The sequence below is a fragment of the Neopelma chrysocephalum genome, unplaced genomic scaffold (assembly GCF_003984885.1).
Source record: "Neopelma chrysocephalum unplaced genomic scaffold, ASM398488v2 Primary Assembly neopelma1_102, whole genome shotgun sequence".
Taxonomy (NCBI): domain Eukaryota; kingdom Metazoa; phylum Chordata; class Aves; order Passeriformes; family Pipridae; genus Neopelma; species Neopelma chrysocephalum.
In genome coordinates, this window is record NW_020897765.1 from 4,119,943 (window position 1) to 4,133,994 (window position 14,052).

General features: G+C 39.7%; 1 protein-coding gene across 2 annotated transcripts; it reads left to right on the forward strand.

Annotated features, from left to right (window-relative positions):
- The first annotated feature begins 604 nt into the window (after window positions 1–604).
- On the forward strand, window positions 605–13,414 carry HACD1 (3-hydroxyacyl-CoA dehydratase 1). 2 transcript variants are annotated; one of them, XM_027695606.1, is made up of 7 exons: window positions 605–846; window positions 4,955–5,072; window positions 5,987–6,005; window positions 6,093–6,175; window positions 8,849–8,970; window positions 11,523–11,701; window positions 13,203–13,414. In XM_027695606.1, the coding sequence occupies exons 1-7, from the start codon at window positions 725–727 to the stop codon at window positions 13,283–13,285; spliced, it is 726 nt and encodes a 241-aa protein (XP_027551407.1). In that variant the 5' UTR covers window positions 605–724; the 3' UTR covers window positions 13,286–13,414. The 2 variants fall into 2 exon arrangements, with proteins under 2 accessions (XP_027551407.1, XP_027551406.1); XM_027695605.1 differs by having other exon boundaries at window positions 609–846; window positions 6,087–6,175.
- The last annotated feature ends 638 nt before the right edge of the window (window positions 13,415–14,052 follow it).

Genomic DNA, 14,052 nt, shown 5'->3' on the forward strand with positions numbered 1-14,052 from the left:
TGAAGGGTCATGTCACATCAGCTTAGCTCAGGCTGAGGCTGTCCTCCTTCCAGAGACAGTCCCAGCAAGGCTCCCTGTGCTGGTTTAGCTTCCCTGTGTGTGTGCACAGAGAGCAGAGTTACAAGACAACATGCATATTCAAATGTCATCCTTCAGTCTGCCAGATGGGTGCTCTTCAGGCCCTTGGAAGAAATTTCCCCCTTCTCAGGCCTTAGTGTTCCTCATGTTCTGAGGATGGTATTTATAGAAATCTACCAGACTGGGAGACGTTCTCTCCCCGAGGTCACCGTGGCAGGTAACCCTGTTTGGCCTCTGAGATGGGGATCTTGGGCATATTCCCACCACTCGGTCTCTGAGCAGACTCCCAGATGTTCAACCTCAGACACACATTTCTGTGTTTCCATGAACTGCACTATTTTCTGTCACTTTTGCTGGGGTGGCTATGCCAGCTGCTGCTGCCTGACGGTGAGCGGCGAGGCCGGGTACCATCCCACAAGGAGCTCCCTCCCGATGGAGGATCGCCCGCCCCCGCCGGGTCTGGCTGACCCGGGGAGCCCCACGGTGCGGAGGGAGGAGCGCGCAGGGCCATGTGAGCAGCTGGCGGCGGCAGCGGCCTCGGGGAAGACAGATGGGGTGAGAGACAGCGCGGGTCCGGCTGTCAGCGGCCGAGCCCCGCCGCGGAGGGAGCCCCTCCTCCCGCTGTGCGCTCCCGGCCGGGGCAACCATGGCGTCCAGCGAGGAGGACGGAGGCGGTAACGGCGCGGTGGAGGAGAAGGGCAAGAAACGGAAGCTAGGCGCCCTGGCCACAGCCTGGCTCATCTTCTACAACGTCGCCATGACCGCGGGGTGAGCGGGCGCGGGCGGCATCTCGGCGGCTCCGCGGGGCGCGGAGCGGCGGGGCCGGGGCAGCGCGGCGGGGGCGCGGCGGGCCCGGGGGGCTGCGGGGCGAGAGAGCCGGGATGCGGAGAGCCGCCGGGATCGGAGCTATCCTGGCCCGCCGGGCATTGCCTAATACGGTGCAGCGCTGCCGGCCGCCGGCGCCCGCCGCCGAGGTTAAGTATAGCCGGCACCGGCATGCCGGGCGGGATGACGCGTCCCTCGGCACAGCCGCCGCCGCCCCGCCGCCGCCGCCCGCCTCCGGATGGGGAGGCGAAAGCACCCCTCGGTGCCGCCGGGAGCTTCACGCCCCGGGGTCCCGTGTGGGGCAGCGCGTTCGGGTCCATGGGCCCCTGCTCTGAGCGAGCGGAGCCCGTTCGGGTTCGTGAGCCCCGGCTCTGGGCAAGCAAAGCCCACCCCCGCTCCCGGAGGGGAGAGCGCGGCCCGCAGAACCGGCGGTCATCAGTGATGAGCGGGGACGGGTGGAGGGGAAAGCGTTTCGGTAGCCCAGGGGGTTCATTTGAGCTTGTGCTCTGTGCTGTCAGGCTTTGCTCTAGGGAAAGTGGAACAGATCATAAGAACACTCAGGTTTATGTTATTAATGCTTGAAGCACCTATTTCCGCTTAATGAAAATTTGCCCTGTTGACTAATTATTGGGGAAAAATACTTCCAACCTTTTAATTTCCACCTGCTTAAAAGAAAGCTAGGAATTAACCGTTTTATAACTTCTGCAGTGATATTCATCAGTTTTACTTTGGTTGCCAGAGAGTGAATTCTCTGTCCTTTGAATCCCATAAAGCAAAACAGACATGCTGTAGTTGAAGCAGTTCAAGTACTGATGGAGAAAGCCAGGAATATGATCCTAATGGCTTTCTTCTCTCAATCATCCATGAATCATGAGTATGTATTTAAGTCTGTTCATATATTGCTGCAACACCTTTTGAAAAGTGCTTTTACTGAAAGTCATTTTTTTCTAGCTGGTGGGTTACTGTTACCTTATTGAACTCCCAGACTTGTGCTCCATGTGTGAATTTGCTAATGAACGCTGGCTCTTGCCACAGACTTTTATATGTCTCTAAAAGATTATCGAACCATATTAGTTTTGACCTTAGGTGCTGCTTCAGTATCTCCCACTTCCTTCTCTCCCATCTGCCATTCTTATCAAAAAGGATTAAGACATGCAAAATTGGATATTTTATGTGGAAATGGAGGGAAAAAAAAGAGATAGGAACAAATTCTTATAATCTTTTTTGGGTACAATTTAAGAGAAAAAAATAAACATATGAAATAGAGCAATACTTAACAGGGGTACTACATGGGATAAATAAGTAGCTAGAATAGCATATTGGTCCAGTTATCCAGACAGTGCAATATAGCAAAGTATTTCTAGAGTTTTAACAAACTAATGCATAACTCCATGTGTTTCTAACACAGGTTTAAGGGATTAAAATGACAGATGAATACTCAGTCTTACTGAAGCCCCAACTGGAAATGCTGCCTTTATTATAGGAAGTGTTTTCCGTTTCCTTGTGATTTGCAATACTCAGTCAAAGCCACTGACAACTAAATAAATCCAGCTACAGAAATTCATGTCCATATAAAATTTATTTAAGAAAAACGTATTTGCAGTCTTTTCTTCTGAGTGTAGTCCAAGATTACTTCTCTCTCCAATGCTTTGGTTATGGAACAAGAGACAGAGAATGTCTTGTTAGATTAGATGTATTATGACTTCTCAGTCTAGGGCTAGGACAGAGCTGTTGCTGTCACCATTCATGCTGCCAGCTGGATGTAAACTCACTGTCATCCTCCTCTTGTTAAACACTTCCCTATAAAACAGGGCAGCTTTACTGTGGAGAACTACAAGTGATATTTCAGTAATTCCTCAATTCCACAATGGTGGGAGACCACCTGAAATAAATCCGCTCATATTGAAAATCCGTTATAAAATCTAAGTGACACTTGCGGGGGAAAATTTTGGAGCTCTGGCAGATCGGATTCATGGGCTTAAAGTAGAAGGGATCAAGAAGGGGAATCATTCCTACCATGTGGGGAAGCCTGACTTACTATGTGAGTTTGAAATGCTGTCATGAAATGCTGGGATGGGCCATGCCAAGTGACTGCATAGCAGTAGCCACCTTGCGTAAGAGTTGTTAAGGGGCTGATACTGAAGTACGTGCCATCTGAGGTGAACAGGGACCTGTCATGATCCATGCGACTCTCATGCTGTTACACCACAACGGATCTGACCAAAAGATTAGTATTTCCTGATACCCTGTTTCCAGTATTAACCAATACCTTATGCTTAGGGAGGAGTATAGGAACAGCAGATGAGTTAAATATTTATCCAAATGTTTATGTAAATATTTCTCTGAATGTTTATGTGCTCTCTGAATCTGCCTCTGAGTTTTTCTCAGACCCCTCTGCTTTGTTGCTTGGGCCCTTCCTTAGCCAGAACTCATGTCGCTGTACAGCGTGCTTGCTGTGGCCTATGGGGAATGAAAGAACTCAGTAATTTTTCCCGGTATCATCAGACAAGAAGTTAAACTAAAATTGTTTTAATTTTGGGGTTTTATTTTTATCTCTCAAAATAGCTATCCATAGCTCTGGTTATGTCTGTGTCTATATTAAAGAATTTTTGTACTTTCTTAGTCTTTGTGGATTGAAACCTGAAGTTTTGAGTCATCTTGCTAGTATGATGTCTTTATAAATGTGGTATAGCTCTGAAAGGTTGAGAGAGTTGAGGTTGTCTAGTCTGGAGAGGAGAAGGCTCCAGGGTGACATTATTGCAACTTTTGGTATCTGAAGGGAGCCCACAAGAAAGCTGGAGAGGGACTTTTCACAAGGACCTGTAGTGATAGGACAAGGGGGAATGGCTTTAAACTGAAAGAAGGCAGGTTTATATTATATATTAGGAAGAAATTCTTTACTGTGAGGGTGGTGAGACACTTGCATACGTTGCCCAAAGAACCTGTGCTTGCCCCATCCCTGGAAGTGTCCAAGGCCAGGTTGGATGGGGCTCTGAGCAACCTGGTCTAGGGAAAGGTGTCCCTGCCCATGGCAGGAGGGTTGGAAGTAAATGATCTCTAAAGTCCTTTCCAACACAAATCATACTATGATTCTATGATAAAGGAACGTATAGTACACTCTTTTGAAAATCTTAATTAGATAAATACGGATTTATTATGTGGAAGGAACTGCGCATGCCTTGGGTTATTGTACAGAGTCTGGGCTGACGGTGATCAACCAACCACAGTTTAGAAGTTTACTTTTCTTTAATCTCAATTTCCATTCAATTTAAGTTTTGTATGAAATTCTAGTATGATTAAAAGATACTGTAACTCTCTTTCTTTTACATTGGAAGGGTTATTAGTTGGCATAATTGTTCAGCTTCCCCCTCCCCCCCCCCCAAAAATAAAAATAATCCAACATCCTCAAATGTGCTATTTAAGTATACCTGCCTCTGGAAGCCAGGAGCATAGAACATCCATCTTTCAGCACTTTGCCACCTGATTTTTAAAGATCACTTCTCAACACTATTGAAAACATAATAGTAATGGTAACTTCAGTTGGACAATCACAAACAGAAGCATTCAGAACACTAGTCAGTCCTGAAATCAATGAGTTGAGGGGCTGTGAAAAGTATAAAACTGATGGGCATAGGTTCTGGTCCTTTACTCATTCAACCTGCAACCCAAACAGTGGCTTCAGTGCCAAGTTCATCATGTGTTTTCAAATAACAGTAATTAATGGTAGAGATGCATGAGGATTTAATAGTAAAAATATGGAGTCCCTGCTAGTGAAAAGTCTGATGGATTGGTGGTTTTGGGGGTTCTCTCAATTCAAGTAAATCCTCTGAAGGTAGCAAGTCGTTCTCCATCCTTTTCCAAGTAAAGAGATAAGAGTGTAATGTTTACACAACATTATAATATTTATGTCTAAAGATATTTTTGATAATCTAAGAACACGGACAAGTGAAGAAGCAAAGATATTCTGTAAAGAAAAATACTAAATTATTTACGATGGATGGATATTTTTAGAATTCTAATTTGAAATGTATCCATTCTCTTTCTTTTGTAGGTGGCTGGTATTAGGTATTGCCATGGTGCGGTTTTATATACAGAAAGGAACACATAGAGGCTTATTCAGAAGCGTTCAAAAGACGCTTAAATTTTTCCAGACATTTGCTTTGCTTGAGGTAAATTTTAAACATTAGTTTGCTTTACTGAATACTGCATATTCATAGGCAAAACACATTATTATCCTGAATTTAAAATCAAAGTATTATATTAGTACTAAAAGTCCTTTTAAGTTTACTATTTCATAAAGGGGTTTTATTATTTAATGAAGGGGGGGCAAGGTGATTACTTGAAACAAGTGGGCACATTTTTTTCAACCTTGATTCTAGTATTTCTTTAAATCAAACTGTGCCTGGGAACTGCTTTGATTTGAGAGTCTTGAATGAAAAAGGCAAAAATTCAAATGCATTCCAGCGAGCAGATCAACCCTCTAGTGTTGTAGGTATTTCACCACCATCTCCAGAGATTATAGCTTACTTATTACTCCTTATACTGGACTTACTATCCTGTGTGCCTTTCCTGCTTCTGCTTGTTTCCAGATCGGATTCATGTACATCTATGGAAGGAAGCTGTTGGGTTTATTGAGCACTTGCAGTTCTTTCCCAGGCACAACAAAGAGTGCCTATCTACATTTTAACTTTTTTCCTCAATCTGCCACAAAGTCTCTAGTTCATACTATTAAAATCATGTCGCCAGCTGTATATAGTAAAATTCTGTCCTGTAAAATTCTTCTTTGAATAAGGTAATGGAAGGGAAATTTGCTAGTTGAAAATAAAGTGCTTTGTAAATATCTAAATGTCTGATATATACAATTAGTTTTGAAAATAAATATCTTCCATGTGCTTGCACAGCTGAAATCCTGAGCCCATTGTTGCCAGGGCTCTGCCGTGAATTTCTTTTCTGTTAGTTGGAGACCAAGGACCCTTCCCTTCAGAATTAAGCCTAGGTTTATATTAATATCAAAAGGCCATGCTTATAGTGTAGCTAGTAACATGCTGCACATCTGTAACCTCTAACTTATTTTTATTTACAGGTAGTCCACTGTGCAGTTGGTGAGTTCTTTGTTTTAGTTTCTCCTATAACTAGTTAAAACATGAATTGTGGAACAGAGATAACATGTTTCTCTTTTTAAGGAATAGTTCGCACATCTGTGCTTGTGACTGGGGTCCAAGTGAGTTCAAGAATCTTCATGGTGTGGTTCATTGCACATAGTATAAAACAGGTATGTGCGTAAGCAAGTTATGTTTTGATTGTTTTTAAGGAGAAGCTATTAATACAGTTCTCATTTCACAAGGAAGACCAGTTTAAAAATTAATGATGTTCCTTAATGAGTATGCTTACGTACTCGAGTGCAATCTTGGAAGTTGGGGTTAAAAAATGGAATTTATGTGCTTCTTCCCAGGAAACTGAGTCTGGGTCTTGCCTGTGAATCAGCAGTGTCTTTGGCATTGTGCCGGCTGTGGTCTGCCTAGGCGAGATCAATGACTACTGCTATTATTTAGCCGCAAATCTACCACAGTGTTACCAGTTCCCTTTCAAAAACTTTAATTAGCACTTGCTGAATTAATATAAATAAAATGTAAATTTATGTATTTAAATTGTCTCATATTGAATTTACCTCAATAAACATGGTTGCGATTTTGCAGTTTATTTCAGGAACTATCTCAGAATTTAAATGTTATGGTAGTATTAACATTTGATGACATGCGTAAATGCACATCCAGCATGCCACAGTGGCACTTAAGGTCCTGTATAAATGACTATAGTTTGTTTGCCTGGCTGTAGGTGGCTATTGTAAGGCTAGTGATTCGTTAGCAGAATGAAAGAAGCAGACTGCTTACAGCTCGTAGGTAGGACATTTGGATCAGTTTCTGAGGTCTGCTTTCTGTGAAAGGCATGTAAGAATTAAGTGAAGGATTTTGTGCTCCTGAGTTTCTTTAGAACTTGAAAAGCTGAGCCATTGAACTATCTCACCAGCAGATGGCATAGGCCTTTCTGCAAATGGGTTATCCTAGCACCTGCCTCAGTTACCAAATCTCTTTGTTTCAGTTCACAGAGGACTCATTTTCTACACTGCATCTTTTTCTTTACTGTTGCTTTTCCTCACATGGAATAGGCTTTTCATAATTTGTTGGGGTTTTTTTGGTAAGCTAAGTGTTTTCATTGTTTCCTTAAGGGAAAATGTCTCAAAGATTAACAAGGTTTTTTATATTGAATGTTTACACAGAGGCTGGACTTACCACTGCATTTTGCCATTTTTTATTATCTACAGTGGATTAAATCTTTAGCATATCCAGTATTTTCTTTTATTTCCTTTATCTACAGGACAGTAGGTCAAGCTGTGTCCAAGAAAAAATATATGTGAATGTATGTCTGATTGTATTTCATGCTGTTATTGCTTAGCAGGCATGAATGTTCAGGGTCACTTTAGGTGGTGAGAGGCATGTCAGTGATAATAGCCAGATCCAGATCTCTCCACTTGACTGGAGATTTGCAAGGCAACAGATAGAAATTCTCTGCATACTTATTTAAAAGCTCTTCAACTTGGATTTAGCACTGTGACATGAATCCAAGTTTGGGTTATCAATGTTTGTCTCTAATTGCGTGAGGCAAAGAACAGCCTAATTCTGTCTTTACTTTTGCTTCTTAGTTTGGATGTCTTTGCATTTCAGTTGTTCCTATTTCGTTTGTGATTTTGGTGTTATTTTTATATCCCAGTTTTTTTTATGATGTTGGTGAGATCCACTAAAAGTGCACCTTCTTTGACTGACACATTGAGGGGGTGATTTTATGAGCACTTACCATTCTTCTTGACTTTTGACAGAGTTGTGGATTTTCAGCATCTTGGAGATAATAGTAAGCTTTGTCACCGTGTTGCATTTTATTTTAAAAAATCATTTTCCTTTTTTGTAATTTTAACAAAACTTGTGTTACTTTATTTTATTTCACAGACGTCCCTGGAGCTTTTCAGCCTTCAGACATGGAAGTTTATTACAGAATTCCTCCCTCTTAAAGAAAAGAAAATTACTTGTGTGTAATTCTTCTTCTCAGAAGGTGGTGTTTGTAATAGATCCCCATGAGCTTTCTCTGTATTTGGGGACTTTTGTTTATTTGTTCACTCAAGAGTGAAAAAGAGCCAATGTTTTGAAATAGCAGAGATGTGCTACCTACTGATGAGGCAGTTTAATGACTCAGAACTTAAATCTTAAACAGGATTGTTGAGTGGGTTTACCCAAAGCTCCTGATTTACCAACTACTCTTCATTTAATGAGCCATCTGTGCTCCACCTACTTAACTGTCTTAGAGCTCCCTGAAGTCTGCCAAACTTGATCTTCTGTGACCAAGTTCCAGTTAGCAGATTATACAAAGCAATTCCTTTTGTCTAAAATTTCATGGAAACGTGCATTATACAGTGAGGAAGAAGCAAGATAAAAAGTAAGAGAAAGTCTAGGAGACAGAGTAGTGAAATGCAGGACGGTTAAAAACTCATTATGAAAAGAACATATCTTCTGTAGCATTGTTTTGTTCTTACTGTTTTAAGGAGTAAGAAAATAAACAAGTGAGTCAACCACAAATAAAAGAGAGAGGCCGTTAGTGTAGTGAAAATGCAGGTAGAGAAAAAAGAGGAGGAATATGCATGATTATGGAGGTTTATATTTGATATTTGCATAATGGATAAAGATTACTCAGTTTGCAAAATGTCTGTATGTTAGTACATACATATGATGTATTTACTGTACATGGTAATGGTTTCAGCTTATCACTTTTATGACAAAATCTTCTTTCTTTACAAGATGTTAGTTCTGTTCCATGTGTCTTAAAGAGAAGTCTGTTGCATTTGCACAGAAAAGAGGCTTAAGGATGAAGAAAATGTTGGTTCTTTATACTTCTGCAGATCCAGAATGAGGAGAGCGTTATTCTTTTTCTGGTGGTATGGACTGTGACAGAGATTACTCGATATTCCTTCTACACATTCAACCTGCTCAACCATTTGCCATACTTCATTAAATGGGCCAGGTGGAGATCTCTTGCACTTCAGTCTCTCATGGTTCTGTGCATGGTAGTTTCTCGCATGCTGAGCTAACACTCAGGAGAGCAGAGTTTTGAGCTTTCGTTATTTGTCAGCAAAGTGCAAGTTGGTTGCTTTCTGTACTTGGCATCATTGTTGCTTGGTTTTAAATGTTAAAAGTATTTTAGCTAAGATTTTTGGGGTCTGATTTATTCATTGCTTTCCATGTCTCACAGTTTGAGCTCTGCTGTCACTTACTCTTAAATGTTTTCCTTTATTTTTGGAGTCCTCTTTTAACTTTAGTATGATGCTTTTGAATACTGTGCCCAAAATTAAGCACCTGTGCTAGTCTTTGTGGATGTCAGTTCTTTGAAAATGTGGGCATTGTTGTCACTCAATCTGTGTGCGTATTATTACTTTATATGAAGTTCTGCTTTATCAGAGCTTTTGTAAGATTATATCCATGTAGTGAAGTTAAATATTGACTTAGTTTAGCCCACATAAAAAGTGTATTCCATATCAAAACTATTTGTATTTTGAAGCATACTTAGGGTTGGCCATTAGATCACATATATTACGAAGACTGCCTGTTTATCTGGAGACTGGAAGACTATTCTCTCTATTCATTATTTTAAAAATACATGTAAGACAGGATGTTAAAAGGAAAATATCTAACCTACATTCAGTGCAGGTGACTCTTATTTAAAAGAGTTTGTTATTTTCCTTAATTTTTGTTTTATAGATAATTCAGTTTTGATGCTTCTAATATACTTCTTTGATATGTCTGATATTTATGTCCATTCCTATAATATGTTATATTTTTGCTAGTACCTAAGGTGATAGACTTGGTTATGTTTAAGCATTAAATGGCAAACTTAAAAATAATCAGGTTGGCTGTCATTAATAGATTTTTATGTAGGCTTCAGAAAGAAATATGCGTCCATTGACAGATATACTTTTTGCCATCAGGTCAGTGTGTCTTGAATGACAAGATTTTGTTTCCTTAAAATAGACAATAGGGAAAATCGACATTCTAACAGCAGAGTTATGTGGTGAAATATATTATAAACAAAACACTTGAAAATGTGTTATCTTTTCATAGAGTCCAAAATATCCCATCCAGACTTATGGATAAACAAACAGCAGAACTGAACATAAATTCAGTACTCCAATAGAGCTGGAATTTCTGATCTTTAGCTTATAATTGTAAAAGATTCTCCTGTCTGTTGTTAATGGAATTGGTATGCTTCAAATTTTAGTTCAGAATTGTTGGGGTTTTTTTAACTGCATAGAGACACACAGTGTGTAAATCATTGCATCAGTTCCTTCTAATACCTCCCCTAATCCATGGTGTTCCCAGTGGTGCCAAGCAGTAGGGCAAGAGGCAATGGACAGAAACTGATGCACAGGAAGTTCCACTTGAATATGATGAAGAACTTCTTTAATGTGAAGGTGACTGAGCACTGCAACAGGTTGCTCAGAGAGGTTATGGAGTGTCCCTCACTGGAGATATGCAAGACCTGTCTGGACACAATCCTGTGCCACGTGCTCTGAGATGATCCTGCTTGAGCAAGAAGGTTGGACCAGATGATCCACTATGGTCCCCTCTAACTTGACCCATTCTGTGATTCTGTGATTTCCCTAGTCCCAAATCTGTAATCTGACTGCAAGTCCTCTAAGGCCGTTTACTTCTAGGAGGCTTTCTTGTTTAGTCGCTGCTGTTTTGGATCTCGTCTCTTTTGGTCAGGGAGTGCACACTGTGCCTTTCTTCTGTGCCACAGCTGTCATTGCTGTTCCCTGCATGAACTGGAGAATTTTTCCTTAGGAGAACCTGCATATCCATGGTGCACTGTGTGTAAGGACAGCACAAAGCCTTTTGATTACAGTTTTTCATTTTGTCACTGCCTATGTGGCCTGTGGCATTCAAACCACATTTTCTTTAAACTGAATGCTTCGTCTTTGATTTGAACATCTTCTTCTCACTTAAAAATGGAGCTGATAAGTTTCTGGCACTGCCATTTTCTTTTATTTTTTTATTCCAATTTCCATTAGTGGTAAATGTAGTATTATTTGAATTTCCCATGTGGTAGCAAGTAAAACAAACTGATGTTTCTCAATGTTTTCATTATCTTCAAATAAATTATAATACATATAGTTGACCAAGTGTGCATGCACTGTGATGAAAATATGTAGGATCATCTGAATTTGGGATTCAGTCCTGGTCTGAATCCTGTCAATAGCAACAGGAGCCAAGATCAGTACATGTAAAAAAAATCATTATTGGAGACTACAAGTTTGAGGATTGTTTTATTATAAAGACATACAAACACTCTGATACTTCACTGTTTTTAAATAAAAGCACTGATGAATGCATGCTCTGTAAATCTAAGCAACTCCATCATAACTAAATGAAACTGGTGTTCTTTGCCAAGTCTGGATGTGGTCTTTGATTTTGGTGCAAGGACTACTGTAATACATTGCTGTGCCACTAATAATAACAAGAGAAAATTTTAAATTTGTGGAGTGTTTCTCACAAAGTTTTTTTTACTTTTTAATGCAGATACAACTTTTTTATCATTTTGTATCCTGCTGGAGTTGCAGGTGAACTGCTAACCATATATGCTGCTTTACCCTATGTGAAGAAAACAGGAATGTTTTCACTGAGACTTCCCAACAAATATAATGTCTCCTTTGACTACTATTACTTCCTTATTATTGTCATGTTCTCCTATGTGCCATGTAAGTATTATTTAACTGTAGAAACGTTTTAACAGCATAATAATCAGTCATCAGCAATGCTGGAAGCACTGCCTGTAGTAAAATTAGCTGAACATTTTCTACTGTAAAAGCCTGCTTTCTCTTGTTCCAAGCTTTGCTGTGCTTTAATTGGTTAGACTGAAATGTTCTGTCCTGTTATTTGTCTCAGAACATAACCTGTCAGAAAATTCAGTGAAAATGCTAAAAACATTTCTAAGACTTGTACAAAGTAAAAAAACTTTTTGCTTACACACAAAAATGTCTGTGGCTGTGTCACTGAGACTTCCTAGTGCCTCAGCCACTTTGAAGCAATGGCTTAAAAACGGTCCTGCAAACTGTGCCAGAGATTTACTGTGTTGTTATTGCTACGAATGCTCATTTACCTCTGAAAAATCACAATTCGAGCATGCTTGGGAAAAACTTGAAACGATATTCTCCAAGATTTCATTTTCACACAAATCAGCCCTTCCTTCCTTGCCCCCAGACCTCTCAGAACATCTTTAGTCCCTGGTTTAATCAGTTTGTCCTTGTGCTTAACGGATACCAGAAGCCACAGATCAATTGGCCGAACTAAGCTAAGGGTAGAGAGACTATCTGTCTTTCACTTCCAGTGTTATTTCCACAGGTACCTAAGCAGTGAAGACGAGGAGAAAGCAACCTGATTCAGATGCACTGCCACAAATGGGGCTAGATCAAACTAGGAACATGTAATATTTTAGATAACATTACTAACAGAATATATAATAGAATATTTTGAATAATCTGTACATTGAGGTTAGAAACAAGGTAGCAGGTTAGAGAGAAACAGAGAAAGAGGAAAACTGAAGTTAAAAGGTCTGAGATTTGCATTCATAAAGGGAGAAAGAAACCTTAAGCATGGACTTTCATAATATGTACATACACTGAAATTTTTTGTCACAGGAAATCATGAAGGCCAACAAGTGAGATTGATGTGAGTAAAAAATGTCCTAAGCTGTCATAACTTATTAATGGTTTTACAGCTGTTTATACAACTTAATGTTTAAGGAATAAATCCAGTTTTCTAACCATTAAGTATAAGAATCAAATCTGTCAGCAGGACAGTAATATAATAGATGACAGAGGGCCAGGAGAAAGGGATCTTCTCACTTGAGACTTGAATAAGTAGGTTAAATTTGTATCCTCAAAGTCTTAATTCAAACATGCTTACCTTAGCACAGGTTTGAAGGCTTCAGGCACTGCCAGAATGTGATTAAGTCCTGTTTCTAGAAAGAAAGCATTGAAGCAAAATTCCTTGAACACAGAGTATATATTCAGGGGACCTTGTCTGACTTTTGAGTAATTATTGTTTTGTAATTCACTGCAATGTTAATGACTTCTTATTATTTACCTTAACCAACTGCAGCACTGTATGCCATAATTTTTGCTCATTCTGCAAAATTGTGTTTTATGTGATCTGTTGAATTTTTTCATCTAATTTGCTTTCTTTTATGCTTTTATCAAGTATTTCCACAACTCTACTTCCACATGCTGCGGCAGAGAAGAAGGGTGCTCTATGGAGAAGTGATTGTGGAGAAGGACGATTGAATCAAGATGTGTAACTATGGTGCTTTTAGTGGAAAACAAAAAAGAGGGTAAAACCTCAATATTTCCTGTGATTTTTCTGAGTCCAAGTTTTAAAACATGGAACAAGAATAAACAACTGTGCATAAAATAGCATGGATTCTATTATTTTTACAACTGATATATTTTCAGACCTATCTTTTCATCCTCGGTTTCGCTTTGGTTTTTAATTGTCTAATTCTTCAAACAAATTTTTTTCTTATTTTCACAAATATTTTTCTCAGTTTCACAAATAGCTTTAAGAATTGGAATAGTTGGCTACTGTGCCTTCTGTTCAGAAAGTTATGTTATGACCTGTAGTCATCATCAAGAACAGAAGGAGAGTTGATAAATTGTATTGAAAGTGAGTCTTCTGGAAAACAGCAGAGCGTAAATTGGGTAATTGTGTTTTTCGTAGTCTAGGCGGCTTGAATGTTATTTAAGCTTTATATTAAATAATACCTTTCCTGTTATAAGTACTGTAGCACGTTGTTCAACAATCTTTGAATTACAGTAGGACTTTGGATAGCAGCTGAGTCCTTGATTGTCAGTGCAAATTTGGATCTCCCTGTATTTTCATTTGTAATTTTACAGATACGTAGAATAACAGATATCAAATTAAGTGTTTAAAAGTTTGTGCTGAGGAGTAGCCTTGATGTGCCTACCTTTCTCTGATCAGTGGCTGGAATTGGACTCGTTTGCAGAGAAAGTCTGACTAGCATCATGTTTGCTATTCTACACTTAAATTATGT